The sequence below is a fragment of the Mercenaria mercenaria genome, chromosome 9 (genome assembly GCF_021730395.1).
Source record: "Mercenaria mercenaria strain notata chromosome 9, MADL_Memer_1, whole genome shotgun sequence".
Classification (NCBI taxonomy): Eukaryota; Metazoa; Mollusca; class Bivalvia; order Venerida; family Veneridae; genus Mercenaria; species Mercenaria mercenaria.
This window is the reverse complement of record NC_069369.1, coordinates 5,012,412-5,028,797: the sequence shown is the minus strand read 5'-3', so window position 1 is coordinate 5,028,797 and position 16,386 is coordinate 5,012,412. Positions and strand designations below refer to the sequence as shown.

The 16,386-nt window shown below is 35.0% G+C and overlaps 1 protein-coding gene across 2 annotated transcripts in view; it reads right to left on the bottom strand.

Moving 5' to 3' along the window:
• Nucleotides 1–10,290: 10,290 nt before the first annotated feature.
• The window catches only part of LOC128559376 (protein mono-ADP-ribosyltransferase PARP14-like), a 28,452-nt gene continuing 22,356 nt past the window's right edge, over nucleotides 10,291–16,386 (bottom strand). For both annotated transcript variants that reach the window (XM_053550723.1, XM_053550724.1), the window contains one exon: nucleotides 10,291–11,886. In XM_053550723.1, coding sequence (XP_053406698.1) covers nucleotides 11,869–11,886 — 18 coding nt within the window. In that variant the 3' untranslated portion in view covers nucleotides 10,291–11,868. The remainder of the gene's footprint in view (nucleotides 11,887–16,386) is intronic.

The following is a 16,386-nucleotide window of genomic DNA, read 5'->3' as shown; positions in this document are numbered from 1 at the left end:
CGGGCCATACCATCGTGTCGTAAAGTTTAGTATAAACGTTGAAAGGCATCCCGCCCAGTAGTTTGAATTTACTTATTAGCAAACCAAGAGCTCTGGTTGCAGACTGAGCAACATATTTCGCTGTTTTAGAATAGTCTAGTGTTTCGTTCAGCATTAATCCGAGATATTTATACTGCTCGACATAATCTACAACTCTGTCATTCAGTTTAAAAACAAAGTCACTTCTTGATACAGAATTATTACGGAAATACATCACTTTAGTTTTGTCCATGTTTACTGACATCCTGTTACGAGAACACCAACCTGATAGAACATCCATAAACCCCTGGAGTTCTTCTTCACTTTCGGCGATAAGTACTAGATCGTCCGCATAGAAGAGATGGCAAATTATTCTTCCGTCTACGTTTATACCTTTATTTAAGTGCTCTAGCTGTTTACTGAGATCATTGATATAGATGTTAAAGGCGGTCGTTGATAAGAGACATCCTTGCTTTAAGCCAATGTCTACATTGAACCAGTCAGTTGTAAAATTATTTATCTTAACGGCACACCTCACGTCAGTATACAATGACCTAATAGCTTTCAACATTTTACCATGTATACCTATTTTCTGCATTTTGTCCCACAGTATTTGTCTATCGATGCGGTCATAAGCTTTACTGTAATCGACATAGCAAACAAATGTTGATTTCTTGAGTTTTTCCTACATTCTACCAAGTTTGTAAGAGTAGATAAGTGATATATCGTACTTCGCTTTTGTCTAAATCCATTTTGTGAGTCAGATATAACATCATTACTTTCACACCATTTTACTAAGCGGCCGTTTAGAATGGAACAATACGCTTTATATACTGCTGACGTCACTGTTATTCCACGGTAATTTGTTGGATCAGTTTTATCAGAGGATGGATTCTTCAGTACTGGTGTTATTAGACCCTTACTCCATGTTTTAGGCATCTTTCCTGTTGCAAAGCAAACACAAAACAGTTTATGAAGGAAGTCGATACACGTTAAAGATTGTATTACTTCTGCGGGTACGTCATCATTACCGGTAGCCTTGTTTTTGTTAAGTGAATTTACAGCTTTTTCTACTTCCATAATTGATATGCCTTCATTTAAACAACTGCCATCGAACGTTTCAGAATTCAATGGTATATTTTCATCGTATGTGTCTATATTCAGATGTGTGACAGTAAATAGATTTTTGAATGACTGTTTCCACTTTTTAAGTACCTCTTGTTGTGACGTGCTTATTCTTCCATCGCACTGTTTAATTTCCATCGGAATTTTATTCGTTCTTTCAGAGCCAACACCAGTCTTTCCGATTGTTTTCCAAAACTGTCCTAAATTTTTACTTTCACATGTTTCTAAAAGCTGTTCTTGTGTTTGTTACCAGTATTCTCGCTTTCTTCGTTGTACATTTCTGTCGAATGCTTTTCGGGACAGAATATATTCCTTTCTGAGTCTTTGTCTCCTTTCTCTATCAACACATTTTGTCCATGTCTTTTCTTTTGCACACATATCCGTCCATAAATCGCTAAGGTTAGCATTCCACCATGATTTCTTTATCCGGCGCTTCTTGTTATTTCCAACCAAATTGACATTTATTTAATCTTTTTAGGATTTAAATGTTTATCCATCTGGGTTTTCAGTATATCAACAAAGTCATTATATGACCTACCAATGCATGTCTGTTCATTTTGATGGCCTTCAAGATACTGTATATGTTCCAGTAATTTCTCATGAATATCTTTCTCGTTCATGAAGGCATCTGGAATATTTGTTCGTTCATATTTTGTGGATGTTGAGTTTTCATACTTGTTTTGTTTTGCATTCGTTTCATGTGGACACGACTTGATGTTCATTTTCCACGTTAGAACCGAATGGTCTGGAATTTTTATATTTTCGAGAGTATTCACACCAATTGCTTCATTTATTAGTTCATTAGCTCTCAAAACTCTAAAGTCACAGAATTTGTCTAGTTGTTCATATGGTATTAGGCAGTAATCCACAACTGAAGATCCCTTTGTAGATATACTTGTAAAATCATTTGAAACACTACTCCTTCCATCGAGTATACAAAGGTTAGCACTCAGTAGGAAGTCAATGAATGTATCACTATATTGACTTGTGTAAGAATCTACAACGTTACGCGGTGGTATTTGGTCAACGCAACGCCAGGAATGTAATATATGTCATTTCCAAATCTATCTGTTATCAAGGACGGATTACACCAAACAGGAAGTGACTACACAGTGTTACATGTGAAGTAGTCCAAAATGTAGTTCCATGCTATGGATGAAATCTGGTATAATGAGGTGACAGTTAAATTTTTGGCTTATGTTTATTGCTTATAGTATTGAGAATAGATCTAGACCATTTTCATTGTAAATTTCTTGGAATAAGTTTTATTCTTTGCGAAAAATGTCTACCTACGCGTAATTGCTAAACGGCTGTTTTCATGGGGGCATTTTTAGAGGGTGATGTTTCTCAGAACAGATTATTTTTCTTATATACAACATAACATGTCAATATTTTTCTATTTTTGATAAGAAGACATGTTATACTAAATGGCCATATATGGTTTTCATATCATTGAAATGCTCTAAAGTGCTGAAAATGAGGTCTGAATGTTTTGTTATTAATATGAAATGAATAAAGGAATTGAATTGGTAGAATGTAACCTATAAGTTGTGCAGGGGTAAAAATTTAAACATGTTTAGATGTGGCTGTAAACAGGCTAGATTGGCCAGATTATAATAGAAGATTACAATTTCAGTGCAATTTAGCAGAGAAAAAGAAGAAAAACTAAAAATATTTCAAAATCACTGTTTTGGGTGTATTTTTTTCAAAAAATGCATATTTATTTACTAAATATTGGTAAGTTTTAGGTGTCAGGGGTCAGTTTGGGTATATTTTACAGTAACAGTGTGTGATTTGAGTGCAGTTTATGGTAAAACTTGATAAAATATGGCAAAAATAAGCTCAAGCAAGGAAAAGTGGTCAAAAATGATGTCGCGGCAGCTTTTTTCCAGGAAATTTGGCGCGCTAGCATATGTTACTGAAAAGGCCATAAAACCTTGAAAATTGATTGTATCAAACTGAAACTGGTATTTTTTTCATGCATTTAGGATACTGGTACAATTTAAGTGAAAATAACACATTTTGAGTATGAAAAATTTTCCTATATAGAATTTCAAATGCAGACAATTGTACTTGCAGGGTCGCTGGTCGCGTAATTTCGTTTATTTATTTATGCAGTAATAACGTACGGGCGGGATTTGAAGCGGTCTTTTAATGAAAATGTCGCTTAATACAGGTGATCGCTTATATGTCGTCGGCCGTAATCGCAAGTTTACTCACCGAATCGAGGTATTTTGACTAGAAAAAAGATGAAATAAAAAAAAACACCGGGAAGTGTTACGTGCATCTATTAATGACATACATTACCATCTCTAAATTCACTGTACGTCACAATTGGCATCAAACGCCATCTCGGCACGCTTTGAAAAAAAAACATCAAGGATGTACAAGCTTCCAAGTCCTCCAAATTTCCTCAATCACTTCCCAGTACAGTATGCATATTACATAAACATGAAATATCATTCCAATAATAACAATGACATGTGATCAGTAGAGGACAACTCTTATTCGAAAAACGTGAAAGAAGCAATCGAAGTTTAATTTTCAACGTATGACTTTATAATTCATACATATCGTGCAATGACTTCTTACCTTTCTAAATACAATAGTACAATACATATCATTACTTTATTATATCAAATAGTATCACAGTTCTGGTATCTGAGCCTGTTTTTCTTGCATCGGAACCTAGTATATAATTGGATGGGTTTTTTTATTTACCGCACTCAGTTACTAGGTTTTGATTTGTCAGGTTATTCGCACGAGGTCTTTGTACAATTGAAATGTGTACATAATGTAAGATTCTTAGTGCACATGGAGACTCTAGGGTAACTGTTTAGGAGGTAACGAAACGTTTGGTAGTTTGTCCCCACATAGTAATGGGGAACCCCAATGTGTAGCTTTTAGAAATAGAGTCGTTACTTACTTACTTATTTCCTTTTCCGCTGTTGACCACCGACCATGGTTAATATTAGAATAAGGGTCTTAATTTAGCTAGAAGCCAATAAGTAATTCGGTTAAGGATTGAGTGTTATGTCAGTCGGTGCATGAAATAATTTTTATCCTGGTCAAAATATTCTTTTAACAAAACTATAAATGAAAATGTTTGTATAATACTATCAAAATAAGTGTTCATTTTTTTTTAATTAAAAATGACAGTCCAAGATAATTGGGTGTGTTTACAAAGTCATTAGTCTGTGTCATTAAAATGTCGTAAATTGACCTCAATTTGTGTCATTAAATGATGTCACAGCTTGACGGCACTGCCAAGTTGTAGAATTTTGTAGTGCGGAGACTTAATTTGATATCAATTATTAGATACTTTGATCAATATATGGTCTGTTAAAAATAAACTTTGCCAAACCTCCGTCGTCTAGGTTGCATGTTTTTCTCAACCGCCACGATGCTTGAAGTTTCCAGTTGATTGCACTTGCCTTAGTTTCCCAATGCAGACCTATCTTCGGGACCTTAGTTATATATATGCTCGGTAAAAGGAGTAATCTTGTGCCATTATTACCTGTATGTCAATGTTCCTATACTATATACTATACATTTGTAAATTGGTTTCTCTGCTACTGCATCTTGCAAATCATATGAAATATTTACAAAAATAGCCACAGAATATTGTAATATATTTCAGCATGCCTGAATTTGTTCCATTGTTCAGGAATTTAAGGAATAGGTCGAGCAGGTTATCCATTGGCTGCGGAAACACGTCTCTTCCTGTCGTATTCCGTTTGAGAAATATACAACTGAATTTGTCCTTCGTAACAAAATGTAGAGGCTTGAACTGTATTGTGTTATACACACATTCGATTGCGACATGCGTTTTATTAGATATGTAGGCAGTGAAACTAAAAATACAAACTTCAAGTAGGAACTATCTGTATAAGATTTAGATCTAGGGGTAGAGGTTAGATGAGAAAATATAAAACACTGTACATATTCAATATATTACACTGATATTGTTCGATTTTAACGGTAAATCAACCTTTTAACAACGCATGCGTTGTTGCCTCTTCGACACAGACCAAGCTCAAAATGTGGAAATAAAGGGACATAGTGCGCCAACCTCTGCAAAACAACGCTGGTGTGTTTCAGTCAGTTAACTCGGCAAACGTTTTCACACTCTATATCCCAACCATGTTCCAAGGTCACAGAACAGTATACAAAATGCAAAATAGCCTTATACACGCAACGGAAACTATAGGCTAGGATATGTGAAACACGAAATTGCTGGTGTAAACAATTATATGAATAGGATAATACGGTTTATTGAATATAACCGTAATAGAATTCCGCTTAATATGGTACCAGATGGCGTGAGGGATGTTTCACATTTCTCTACCTCTCATGAACAAACTCAATCAAACCGAGACTTCTATTATTTTGCTTAGTTGTTGCATTATATGCTTTCAAACAATTTTCTTAAAGATTTTATTAACGAACCACTAACACATGTACTACATACCAGCAACGACGAATCTGGACAGCAGACACGTATCAAAGCAGCTGAGTTTCAGTGGTGCTATGATTGCGTCTTTCACCTTATGCGTTATCTAGACATGATTAAAGAGGAAAGTGTAGCGTGCAGCTATAACACGACTGAACACCAAATACAAATGTATACATAGTATCTCCAAATAAAGGAGTCATTACCTCTTGTTATCAAACGAAACTGTTTTGTACGTTTATAAATGTATAAGTATTCATGATTTGGTATAGCTTGTCCCAGAAGTTTCTTTAAATTGCTATAAAATTCAAAAATAAAACAAACAAATGACAAATCCAGAACAATGTAGCACTGTCCGAATTGTTAGTTTTATTTAACAGCACTTCACCGGCATGAGAAGAATCGACTATTCGAGAAAGAACTGATTATCAATACCTGAGAACATCATCCAGACTGCATTAATTATTGTTAATATCGTAATCACATCGGATGACGTTAAAGCCTTTCTTAAACATGCAATCAAAATCTGCGACAAATTAGGAAAAAACAGTTCCCGTGGAGATACTAATTACCTATCGGAAAAATGCATACCCTACATACATTTGTTTGTTTGTTTGTTTGTTTGGGGTTTATCACCGTTTTAACAGTATTTCGGGACTAAATGTGTAGAATTTAGTAATATGAAGTTCCAAATATATTGCAGGCGTCAAACAATGATGACATCATTGACCACCTAGTAGGCTGGAACTAAAACATACCCTAAAAACAATTTTAATGATTCCTTTCTGGTGTGTCTTAAAGAGAACTCAGTTTAGGGACAAAAAACTTGTACGTACTCATTAGACAGGGACATACCTGGACGATTTTGAACTGTCCGCCAGATACGAACCAAGCAGAAATGCTGCGAACCAACACAGCTACGAACCAAGCAGAAATGCTGCGAGTGTTGGGTAGGTGAGTGAAGAGGTCTCCATCTCAGGGCGGATTTGGTTTTTTGGGCTTCCCCTTGAAAGTTTTGAAAAATGTTCGGCAAGAGATGCGTTCTCTTGTTATATACCAGCGTCGTCACATTTATACTACATATTACAAAGATAATCAGTTAAATTCACAATTTATCACACCGCGCATACTTACTAGCAGGGATCGTAACAGTGTCTAAAATTGCAACTGGAGCAGCCCCGGATACTTGGAGGAATATAACCATTTTTCGTATACAGTCCTATGTACCATGGAAAGTGTGTGATCGATCGCTCTGGCACGATACTTGCCGTTCTAGTATTCATTAATAATTTTATTTAAGATTTTAAAATGCGCAAATTTTTCCTTGAATTACTTCGATACAACGATAAATAACAAAATGAATTATGCCAGACTTAATATGTTGAAAAGTCAGTGTTATGTGCATTGCTCTACATAATTCACTCCAGGGCAAAACTACTTTAAATCAACAGTAAAAGTAGATATATAGTTATGTTTCAAAATATTTGCAACACTGAAATCGTTTATATGACTGAAAAATTGTTGAAAAAGACATTAAACCCGAACACACACACACACGCGTACACACACACACTCACTGAAATACTGTGTCATTCTATGATATATTTTATTGTGCAACTGCCAAGACCCGCGTATGCATATTGTCTATCGCCAAAGGGACCTAACAATGTGTCTGTTAGGGTAACTGCATCTAAACTCTTACCTAATCCCAACTGCTACACATGTGAACAAATCGCATATTCGAACCGTGCGCAAAGCTGTTATTATCATTATTTATTATTTGATATCCTCTACAATGTAAAGATTGCATACTTATTAGGCAATGAATGGAACGTTAACGCACACATTAAGGATGTACTAGCTTTTTGTTGTTATCGTTTTTGAAATCTTCGTCAATGTTTAAGTTAATGCATGACTTCTGCATCCGAACTTTGACAGGTTTTTGATAAATGTACCTACCCCACATTCGCAGCATTTCTGCTTGGTTCGTAGCTATGCTGCTCATATCTGGCGTAACTTTTTTCAAGTTATTGTAAACAACATCTAATATTCAAACTGCGTAAATTGCTAAATGGTATTTCGGTATCTAGATTTGGATACTGATTGATGGATTTAATTGCAACTATGAAAAAATCCTCAATATCACGCCAAGAGTGTTATATTTAGCGTAACTTTTTTTCTTTCTCGAGACATCGACTGATAATTTTTGTTCTATTGCTGCTCTCTTGATTTACCAATAAAACACATGTCATTTGAAATTTGAATAGCAGAGTAAGACGGGTGTCTTGTTTTTGTGCTAACAAATTTTCCGATATGCCCAAATTGAGTACATCGAGGTTTAATGGACATACATAGTATTATGTTGGTATGTTTGTAGAAACGAGCGCTCGGTCATTGCCGTAGAAACTTGCATGCACAATAGATTTGTTAGGTATAACGACGCACCGACATAAATTTAGTTCATATGGGAACTTTCTAGCTTTGATGGTGGAGGAAGACCCCAGCTGCCCCTCCGTGCATTATTTCATCACGGGCGGCCACCTAGGTAGAACCACCGACCTTCCGTAAGCCAGCTGGATGGCTTCCTCACATGATATGCACAATAGAATCTCTTTTTTGACAGAGTATCGCAATAATGATACCCATATCTACGTAAAACATCCAATTAGTATACATGTATATTGAATATAAATCATTGGCTAGACTTTTTGTACAAGTAATAAATATTTATACTTTGTTTAGCTAAACATGCATTTTGTCTTATTTTAAACCTGTTGCATAGTACTGTTAATTGCATGTTTACGTAAACTAAATGTAAACGTAGTAATTGTTCATATTTTCAAATGTAAAATTCGGATCTATAGTGCACCTTTGAGATATGGTCTGTAGCTTGTATCCGCTCGTATCTTTGTATGTTCGAAACCCCGCACGAGGTGTCTATTTTTTAATACGAGTAAGCCATCAAGCTGGCTTTGTGAACAATTCAAGGCTATATCCAAGTACCAGTTCATGGCTAAAGTTATGTCCAAAGGAGGCACCCGGGGTCTTCCTCCCAACATTAAACACTGTTAAAAGCTTGATAGTTCTTTTGAGACACAAACACGAACTTGTAAAATATTGCAAGTTTACTTTAACTGATCACCTTATATTAAACTTTCTAAACATTTCAGGGTTTACCTGCATATTTTCCATGGCATTAATACACTTGCTTCACTTGCATTGTTCAAAAGTTTCTACTTAAGTTTGCCACCTGGGCATTTTGGTTCTTGTGAGACATTTCTATGCGTAATTTCTTCTATAGAAAACTTTAACCAAGGGATGCCCAATATACACATATCCGTTTGTTTTGTCCTCGCTGTCAGTTTGTGTACTCGTGCGTGCGTGTGTGCGTAAGTGTTTCTATTTGTGGCAGGCCTATTTGGCGGTCTGTGTCTCTGGCTGTGTTTGCTGTGCTCTATGATTCCATGAAATGTACACTTACCTTTTACGTTTTTTCTATATTCACGATTATAAAAAAAACGAATTTGATAATCTCATTAAGATGATATTGTTTAAATGAAGAACTTTAAATAGCCACCTAACATTCTAAGGTTTTACATGTTATTTCATTTTTAGCATCTTAAGCCTTTTCATTTTCACGGTGCCCAATTTGAATTTTACGCACAGGAGTATCGGCGTATGCCTAGGTAAGCGCCTGTAATAGAATTGTTGATTTTATCAGGAGAATCGACGCTATAATATATTTTACCTTTTCAAGCTGTTTATGAATCTTGACTGCACCATTTAACCATTCTTTTTTTATTGATTTCACATTCTGACCATAGTGCCGGCGCTTTAACTTAAAACTGACACACTAATACAGAAAACATGTGTATATAAATATATAGAATTGAGCTATTTGACGATAGAAGTGATCAATAATCATATTGTTTCTACTTTAAATCGTACAAGCTGCGCCATTAAGCAGGAATATCTTTTTAGTCATTTCTGATATTTCGTTTCAAGCGTAATTACTTTCACCTTTCTTATAAAAGTGCTTTTACCTAATAAAATAGTTAATCATTATTTTCACTAGATATATCGTAATTACAATTATAACATCGTTTTCGAGGACATTGTGATCTGCAATTATTCAGCAGTCATGTTGCCTTTCTTTTTTTCTCTTATGCCGCCATCTTTATGACGTCATAACTTTTTCCAGTCGCGTGCTCGAAAAGAGATACACGGGAAAGTTCACTAACTCCCTTATGTCTACAATATGATATTAGTCTCTACATTTCTGAGTATTTTGCACATGGTGATCCCCACAGACCGCCATTCATTATTGACAATTAAATAGAAGCCGATACTGTCGGAATCACTCACTTAAGTAGGGGAATTTGTCAGTTATTTGGATGAGTGCACGGAACTTTGGCTAGGTCACTTGACTGTTGTTACATTTTTTGTAGATGGAGCAAAGCCAAAACAAGTTGACAAAGTGACAATTATCATTACAACTGCATTGCTCCGCAACGATTTGATAAAAGACACTGTGTCTGATACCATTCGTCCCACACCTCTGATTCATGTGGGGAAGCGGCGAACAGGTTTATACTGGTACAGAATCCAGGAACACTGGTTAGTTAACTGTCCGCCGTTACATAATTAAAATACTGTTGAAAAATAGCGTTAAAAAACAAAACAAAAACAAAAATCAAAAAAGGCATCTATTATATTTCATCTTAAGAATGACATTTTTATCACATACAGAAATCAATATTGACAATATAAGGCATATGTAAATGTAAATACGTTGTATTCAGGATAATTATGCTTCGTATGTCTTTCTCCTTATGAGATACGTGAACATCAATATATCACATCACGTAAAATTTACAAAATGGAATCAATATTTTCATCATTTTTCTTTCGACAGATTTTTTTTTCTAAATTGCAGAATTTAATTGAATTTGTTAATTTATATCGTGATTATAACTTAATCAAATTAAAGGTACAGGACCGTGAATTTAATTTTGAAAACAACCGTTTTTATCTTTAATAAAGTCTCATCAATGTATTACAAACATCGAATTTCCAAATTAAATAAAATTAGTAAACTGAAATACATTGCCATTGAAATAATTAATTTATAAGATAATACATTACGAGTAAAAACACTACTGACCAAATTGTTAATTATCCACAATATCAAACAACAGCAGCAGCTAATCATTGTTAAAAGCGGCATTAAAGTAATAAATAATGCTACAATTCAGAAGTGGAAAAAAACTGCTATGCACATTTAAGTTATTATGTACAAACGATCAAAACGACAATAATTTTCTCGAAGGGCCAACCGTATTTGAACTGATTAGCACCTGCTTCCTGTGACGCAATAAAATAATTGAATTGGCATTACTTAAACCTATAAAACGTTTTTCTACTTAAAACATTGTGGCAGGTTTTGAATAAATTCTTATCAATGAATGATTAGTAAAAAATGAATTTAATGTTATCTAAATCTGACATATTTAAAAAGTGACAACTTTGTGAATTTGCTACCAAGTATCAAAACATGCATTTGTTTCGTATGTGCCTGTTCACTTACTAAATGTTACTCTATGAGAAGGAGGGAGAATAAGTTTGCAATAGTTCTCAACACACAAATCTGTTTTATAGGTACAGTAAGTTCTAAGCTTATTGCATCCCCTTCAACAAGCACTATCTTATCAGCAATTTGTATTCTTCCATTCAGCAGTATAATTTTTCGTAAAATAGTTTGTAACGTGTTTTACAATAAGTTGTCTAGATACATGATTAACAATAGAAACATCTGTCAAATAACACTGAATGAACGTTTGTTTAACCAAGTTCTAAGCTTATTGCATCCCCTTCCACAAGCACTATCTTATCTGCAGATCTTCGTAAAATAGTTTGTAACGTGTTTTACAATAAATTGTCTAGATACATGATAAACAATAGAAACATCTGTCAAATAACACTGAATGAACGTTTGTTTAACCAAGTAAAAACAGTTCCTGCTTGGTTATCTGCCCATAGTGCCACTCTCCTATTTACTCGGGATGGTGCAGTTACAAATGCGTGTCCAGATCAGAAAAAGCAAACGGTTTTCCATTGTCGGGCAATAGGGGGATCCCATGTCATGTGTCAAAATGTTTGTTTTAATCTTTTAAAACAATTTACAGAGTCGCATTTTATCTGTGGAAATGTGTATGCTATCTTATATCTGATAACTGCTTCACAGCTTTGTGGCAAGAGAAACTTGTGCATATCTAGTTCTTCCGATATACCTGAAACATAAAGTTTAAGCATTAGCAGAGGTACCGGGGCCACGAAGCGACGTCAACAGCATTTGTGTTAGATGTGTGAAAAAGAAAACGGATTATTCTTCTTCTGTCGTAAACTGAGGAGTAGAAAATTCGTTGCATATCCTTAGGTCTTTAGGACCCCGGGCACAACTTCATGCAATCTCGCCAGGCATATGTATGCTAAACTTGAAAACGAAAGTCGCATTTGCATTGGTCGATAGTCAGGGGTCACCCGTCCAAATGTATGCGGGTAGACTTTTTTATTTTTTTGCTAATGGGCAGTCAATTTTCAGCATTTTCTGACGCTTTGAAATACCTGGGCTTTAGCAAGACATGTCAGCTTTTCATCTACGAAAAAACATATTTGAACTCGGAATAACCACAAATCCCACAGGAGTCCGTAACGGAGCAAGGGTAAATGGAGATTTCATATTTGGAACTTCGTCAAATCGTTCAAAAGGTCGTTTTTGGTGTTGTCTGAAAGTGTCAGTATATGCCTCTGATGTAAGATATTTCCGTATTTGAGAGCTGCAGACTTAGACATTTCAGAAATAATTTCAAAAATGAATTTCGTGTAATAAATGTCGATTCTACGGAAGCGTGAAAGAGCCATCAGACGCTTACGTTACAGGTGCGGAAAGGATATAATGGAATTTGTAATGTTCGGGTTTCTACACTAGTGACTGTGTACAGTAGGTAGCACAGTAGTAAATAAATTCGCTCTTTGTTCCATATAAAATTAACAATCTTCTGAGATTAAAAATATAATTACTAACCTTATGCTCATAAATGACATATAAACCAAAAAAATAAACACCAAGAAAAGTAGGGGTCCTGTTTTTTCTCCAAGATATTTTTGTCTGACATGTCAACCCTATGGAACATTTTCCAAACAGAGAACTAAAATGTGGGTATGAACAAATGTACAATTATATGCGTATACATTTCTATAAATACATACATCTTCTTGAAAGTGTTACCAAAATGTCAGGTATAGGTTCACAATAAAGTAAAACCAGAAAATGGCTTACATTAGACATAAACATGCCTCTTTAACTAGTACTGCTTGATTATCTATTTAGTATTATTACATCTAGTAAGTAAGGGTGTCAATAGACACTTGAAATTTACTGATGATTCAAGCGTCCCGCTTATTGTTTCGAATGCGGAAAAGAAATGCAAAATCGGTGTTTGTTAAAAATAAATATAAGTGTCAAATATATTTCTTTTGAAGGAAAAAACGGCATATACACAAAGGACAGGATTCCCTTAAGCCTTACATGGCCTACTTTATCTGGAAAGGTTTTGAATTGTTGGTAATTGAATACAAGAGACACGGAATTTCTCCGAAAACAAGGTTTTTTAAACAGTTTTTTGTTTTAGTAGCATTGACATTGACCTAAAAGTGACCTTGTCCAAAAACAATCCCCTGACCTTTCTTTCCAATTAAGCAACCTACGTACAAATTTCCATTCAATATCATATTCTTGACTACAGCTTTTCACTTTTAGTAACAACACAATACAGAGCTACTTCTTCATAATACGCTTGTTGTACACTAAGTTTGGTGTCAGTATATCAATGATATTATAAACCGGAAACCACCTTTTTGATGATTCCACAAAAAAAGATGATTAAAATCTTTTATTTTTAATAACTGTGGTCTTGACCTTGACCTTATGGCATCTAAATAATATTCTTTTTTATAAAGGAAAAGAAAACAAAGTTCAGCCATGACTGGGATTAGAACGACTACTCACCCATCGCACGTCAAAATTACTACATTACAAAAGGTACAACAGCCCTGTACGCCAAGTTTAATTTCACAATATCAATCGAAACAAAAAATATGGAGTGGAAACGTTTTTTCTATTTTTGGTAACAGTGCCCCTGCCCTCAAATTCTTTCCCAACCTTGGTCTTACTATAAGCTACCTATAGGCTAAATTTCATTTCAATGATTTAACCCATACCAAAGTTCTTAAACGGACACAACATTTTGGATGACGATTTCAGTAACAAAAAAATAAATGTTTAGCAGCTTTGAACTTGATCTTGACCCAATGGCATAAAAATGACCTTTCTTATCACAAAATAGGCGCTAAGTGGGATTTGAACCGCGACCAATGCGTTCCACAGCACAGTTTGCCCCAGCGTTCTAGACCACTGGTGGAATTTCCTAAGCATGCAAATTAAATCAGTTATACTGACCTTGAACCCTTGGCCGTATATGCAATCACAGCCTTGGTTTTTCTATATGGTACTTATATGCCAAGTTTAATTTCAACCCATCAATGGAAACTTGTTTAGCGGAAACTGTTTTTTCTTATATTTTAAGAAACAGCGACCTTGATCTTGACTCCTCTTAACACAAATTCATTCCCAGTCTTGGTCTTACTATATGCTACCGATAGGCCAAGCCATTATGTTTTACTTATTAAAGGGTCACAACTCCGGTCTGACTGGTTTAATACTATTTTTACACAACTGAACATGATGGATTACAGTTCTACAATGTTTCACGATTTCATGATTCTAGGTCAAGTACTTTTTAACATACAAGCGGTACAAACCTTTAAGCCATTTACACATATTTTTGACTAATTCAATGATCACAACTCTACTTTTTGAGATACATGCTGCGACAATAACACTTTGGCCCTTTACGCATATTTTTGACAAATTCAAGAGTCATAACTCTGGTCTGACGGAGTGTAATACAAAACAAGACCCTAGGTGCACCACTTCACATGCTGAATAATAGTTAAAGTTTCACGAATCTTAGTCCAATACATTTTGCGATACATACGGCACAAACTTTTCGGTCCTTAATGCATATTTGTGGCTAAGGTAAGGAACATAACTCTAGCTTAGTGAAATCCCAAAAAAACTCCAGGTGCACATTACATGCTAAATAACAAGTCTATAATGTTTCATGACTCTAGGTCATATACTTTTGGAGATACATGATACACATATGTCAGACCTTACAAGATTTTATCAAATATTTTAAGCCAAGGGCTATTCCTCTTAATGTCAAAACAATCCTAGATTAACAACGTCACATGCTGAATAACAATACTATGAAGTTTGGTAACTCTGGGTCAAATTGATTTTAGGACATGTAAGACACAAATTAACACAGACTGACAAGGGTAAATCTATAAGATCTCATTCAAACACCTAAATATTTTAAGGAAAATAAAGTATTGAGCTACGAGGGTTGCAGGCACACATTCTCATGACAAATTTGGGGACAGAGTTCGGGTGCAGTGCCCTGAAATAAGTTATGAACAGGTCAGATACAGTTTAGCGTATATTTAGAGATTTATATGATATTATCAATGCTTACAAAGTCCCCATTATTGTTTTCAAAATGGGAATGCTAGGGTGAGGGAGGGTGTTGCAGGTGCAATAGGGATACAGGGGTTCTCTCAAGAACACCTTTTGCTTTTGCAATTTGGTGAGTTTTGAGGATTACATTGCAGTTTCAATCGTGTTTTGTGTCATATTCATAAATCTCGCGGTGAACAATTCAACATTTTCCATATCACCCTCTTAGGAATGCAATATTTATATAATAATACCTTTAGGTATTATGTATTTGTTACCAGTTTGAAAGTATTCAAGCTAAATGTCATTTATAATCTAATTATATGAACTTTTTTAAAATCTATTCAGTGCATACAGTGGTAAGGAGGAAGTGCGCAGAGAGTGGTAAATGGTAAACACTCTATTGAAAGTGATTATTTTATATATTTGTTTTTTAATTTTGGCGGGGGCGGGGGTGTAAGAGATTAGATGGTATGGTGAATTTCCATCTTTTTGTTGTTTTAAAAAATCCAAGGTGCTCCTCTGGACATCTTTACAGCCATGGCTGGGAATCTTGTTAGAACTTTCTTCCAAAAGACAGTTGGATTTCTCCTCCATATGTGATCTTAACCGCTCAGCCATGCTTACGTATATTTATTTCGCATTAATAAAACTATACTGATAATTTTATCCTGCTCAACATTTGACTTTTGAAAACTTCAAAATCATCTCTGTTGCGCATTCCTACTAAGCTCTCAGGCCAGAATTTTTTAATTTTCTGGTTTACGGGAGCGCCGACCCTATTTTTTGACAAAACAAAATAAAAATAAAAGTCATTTTCAGTACTTTTATTTTCATTTTACCCGCCGACCGTCCGTAATTGCTGCTGCCAAAAATAAAAGTTTAACTGTATGGTAGAGGTTTTTAATCTAGATCAGTAGACGCATGAAAAATGGCGGCCTGCATAAATGTAAATTGTGTGAAATTAAATTGGAAAAATATACAAGTTTACAGACAATAATCTTTGGAATGAGTTGGCAGAGATAACAAGTATTGTAAAGAAATTGGATCCGAGTAGAAATTACGGCACCTAAAGCTCAACAATAGGAGTAATCACCTACGAAAAATGGCCTTCACTATCAGTATCAAAGCTGTCCAGATGTTGAAAAAT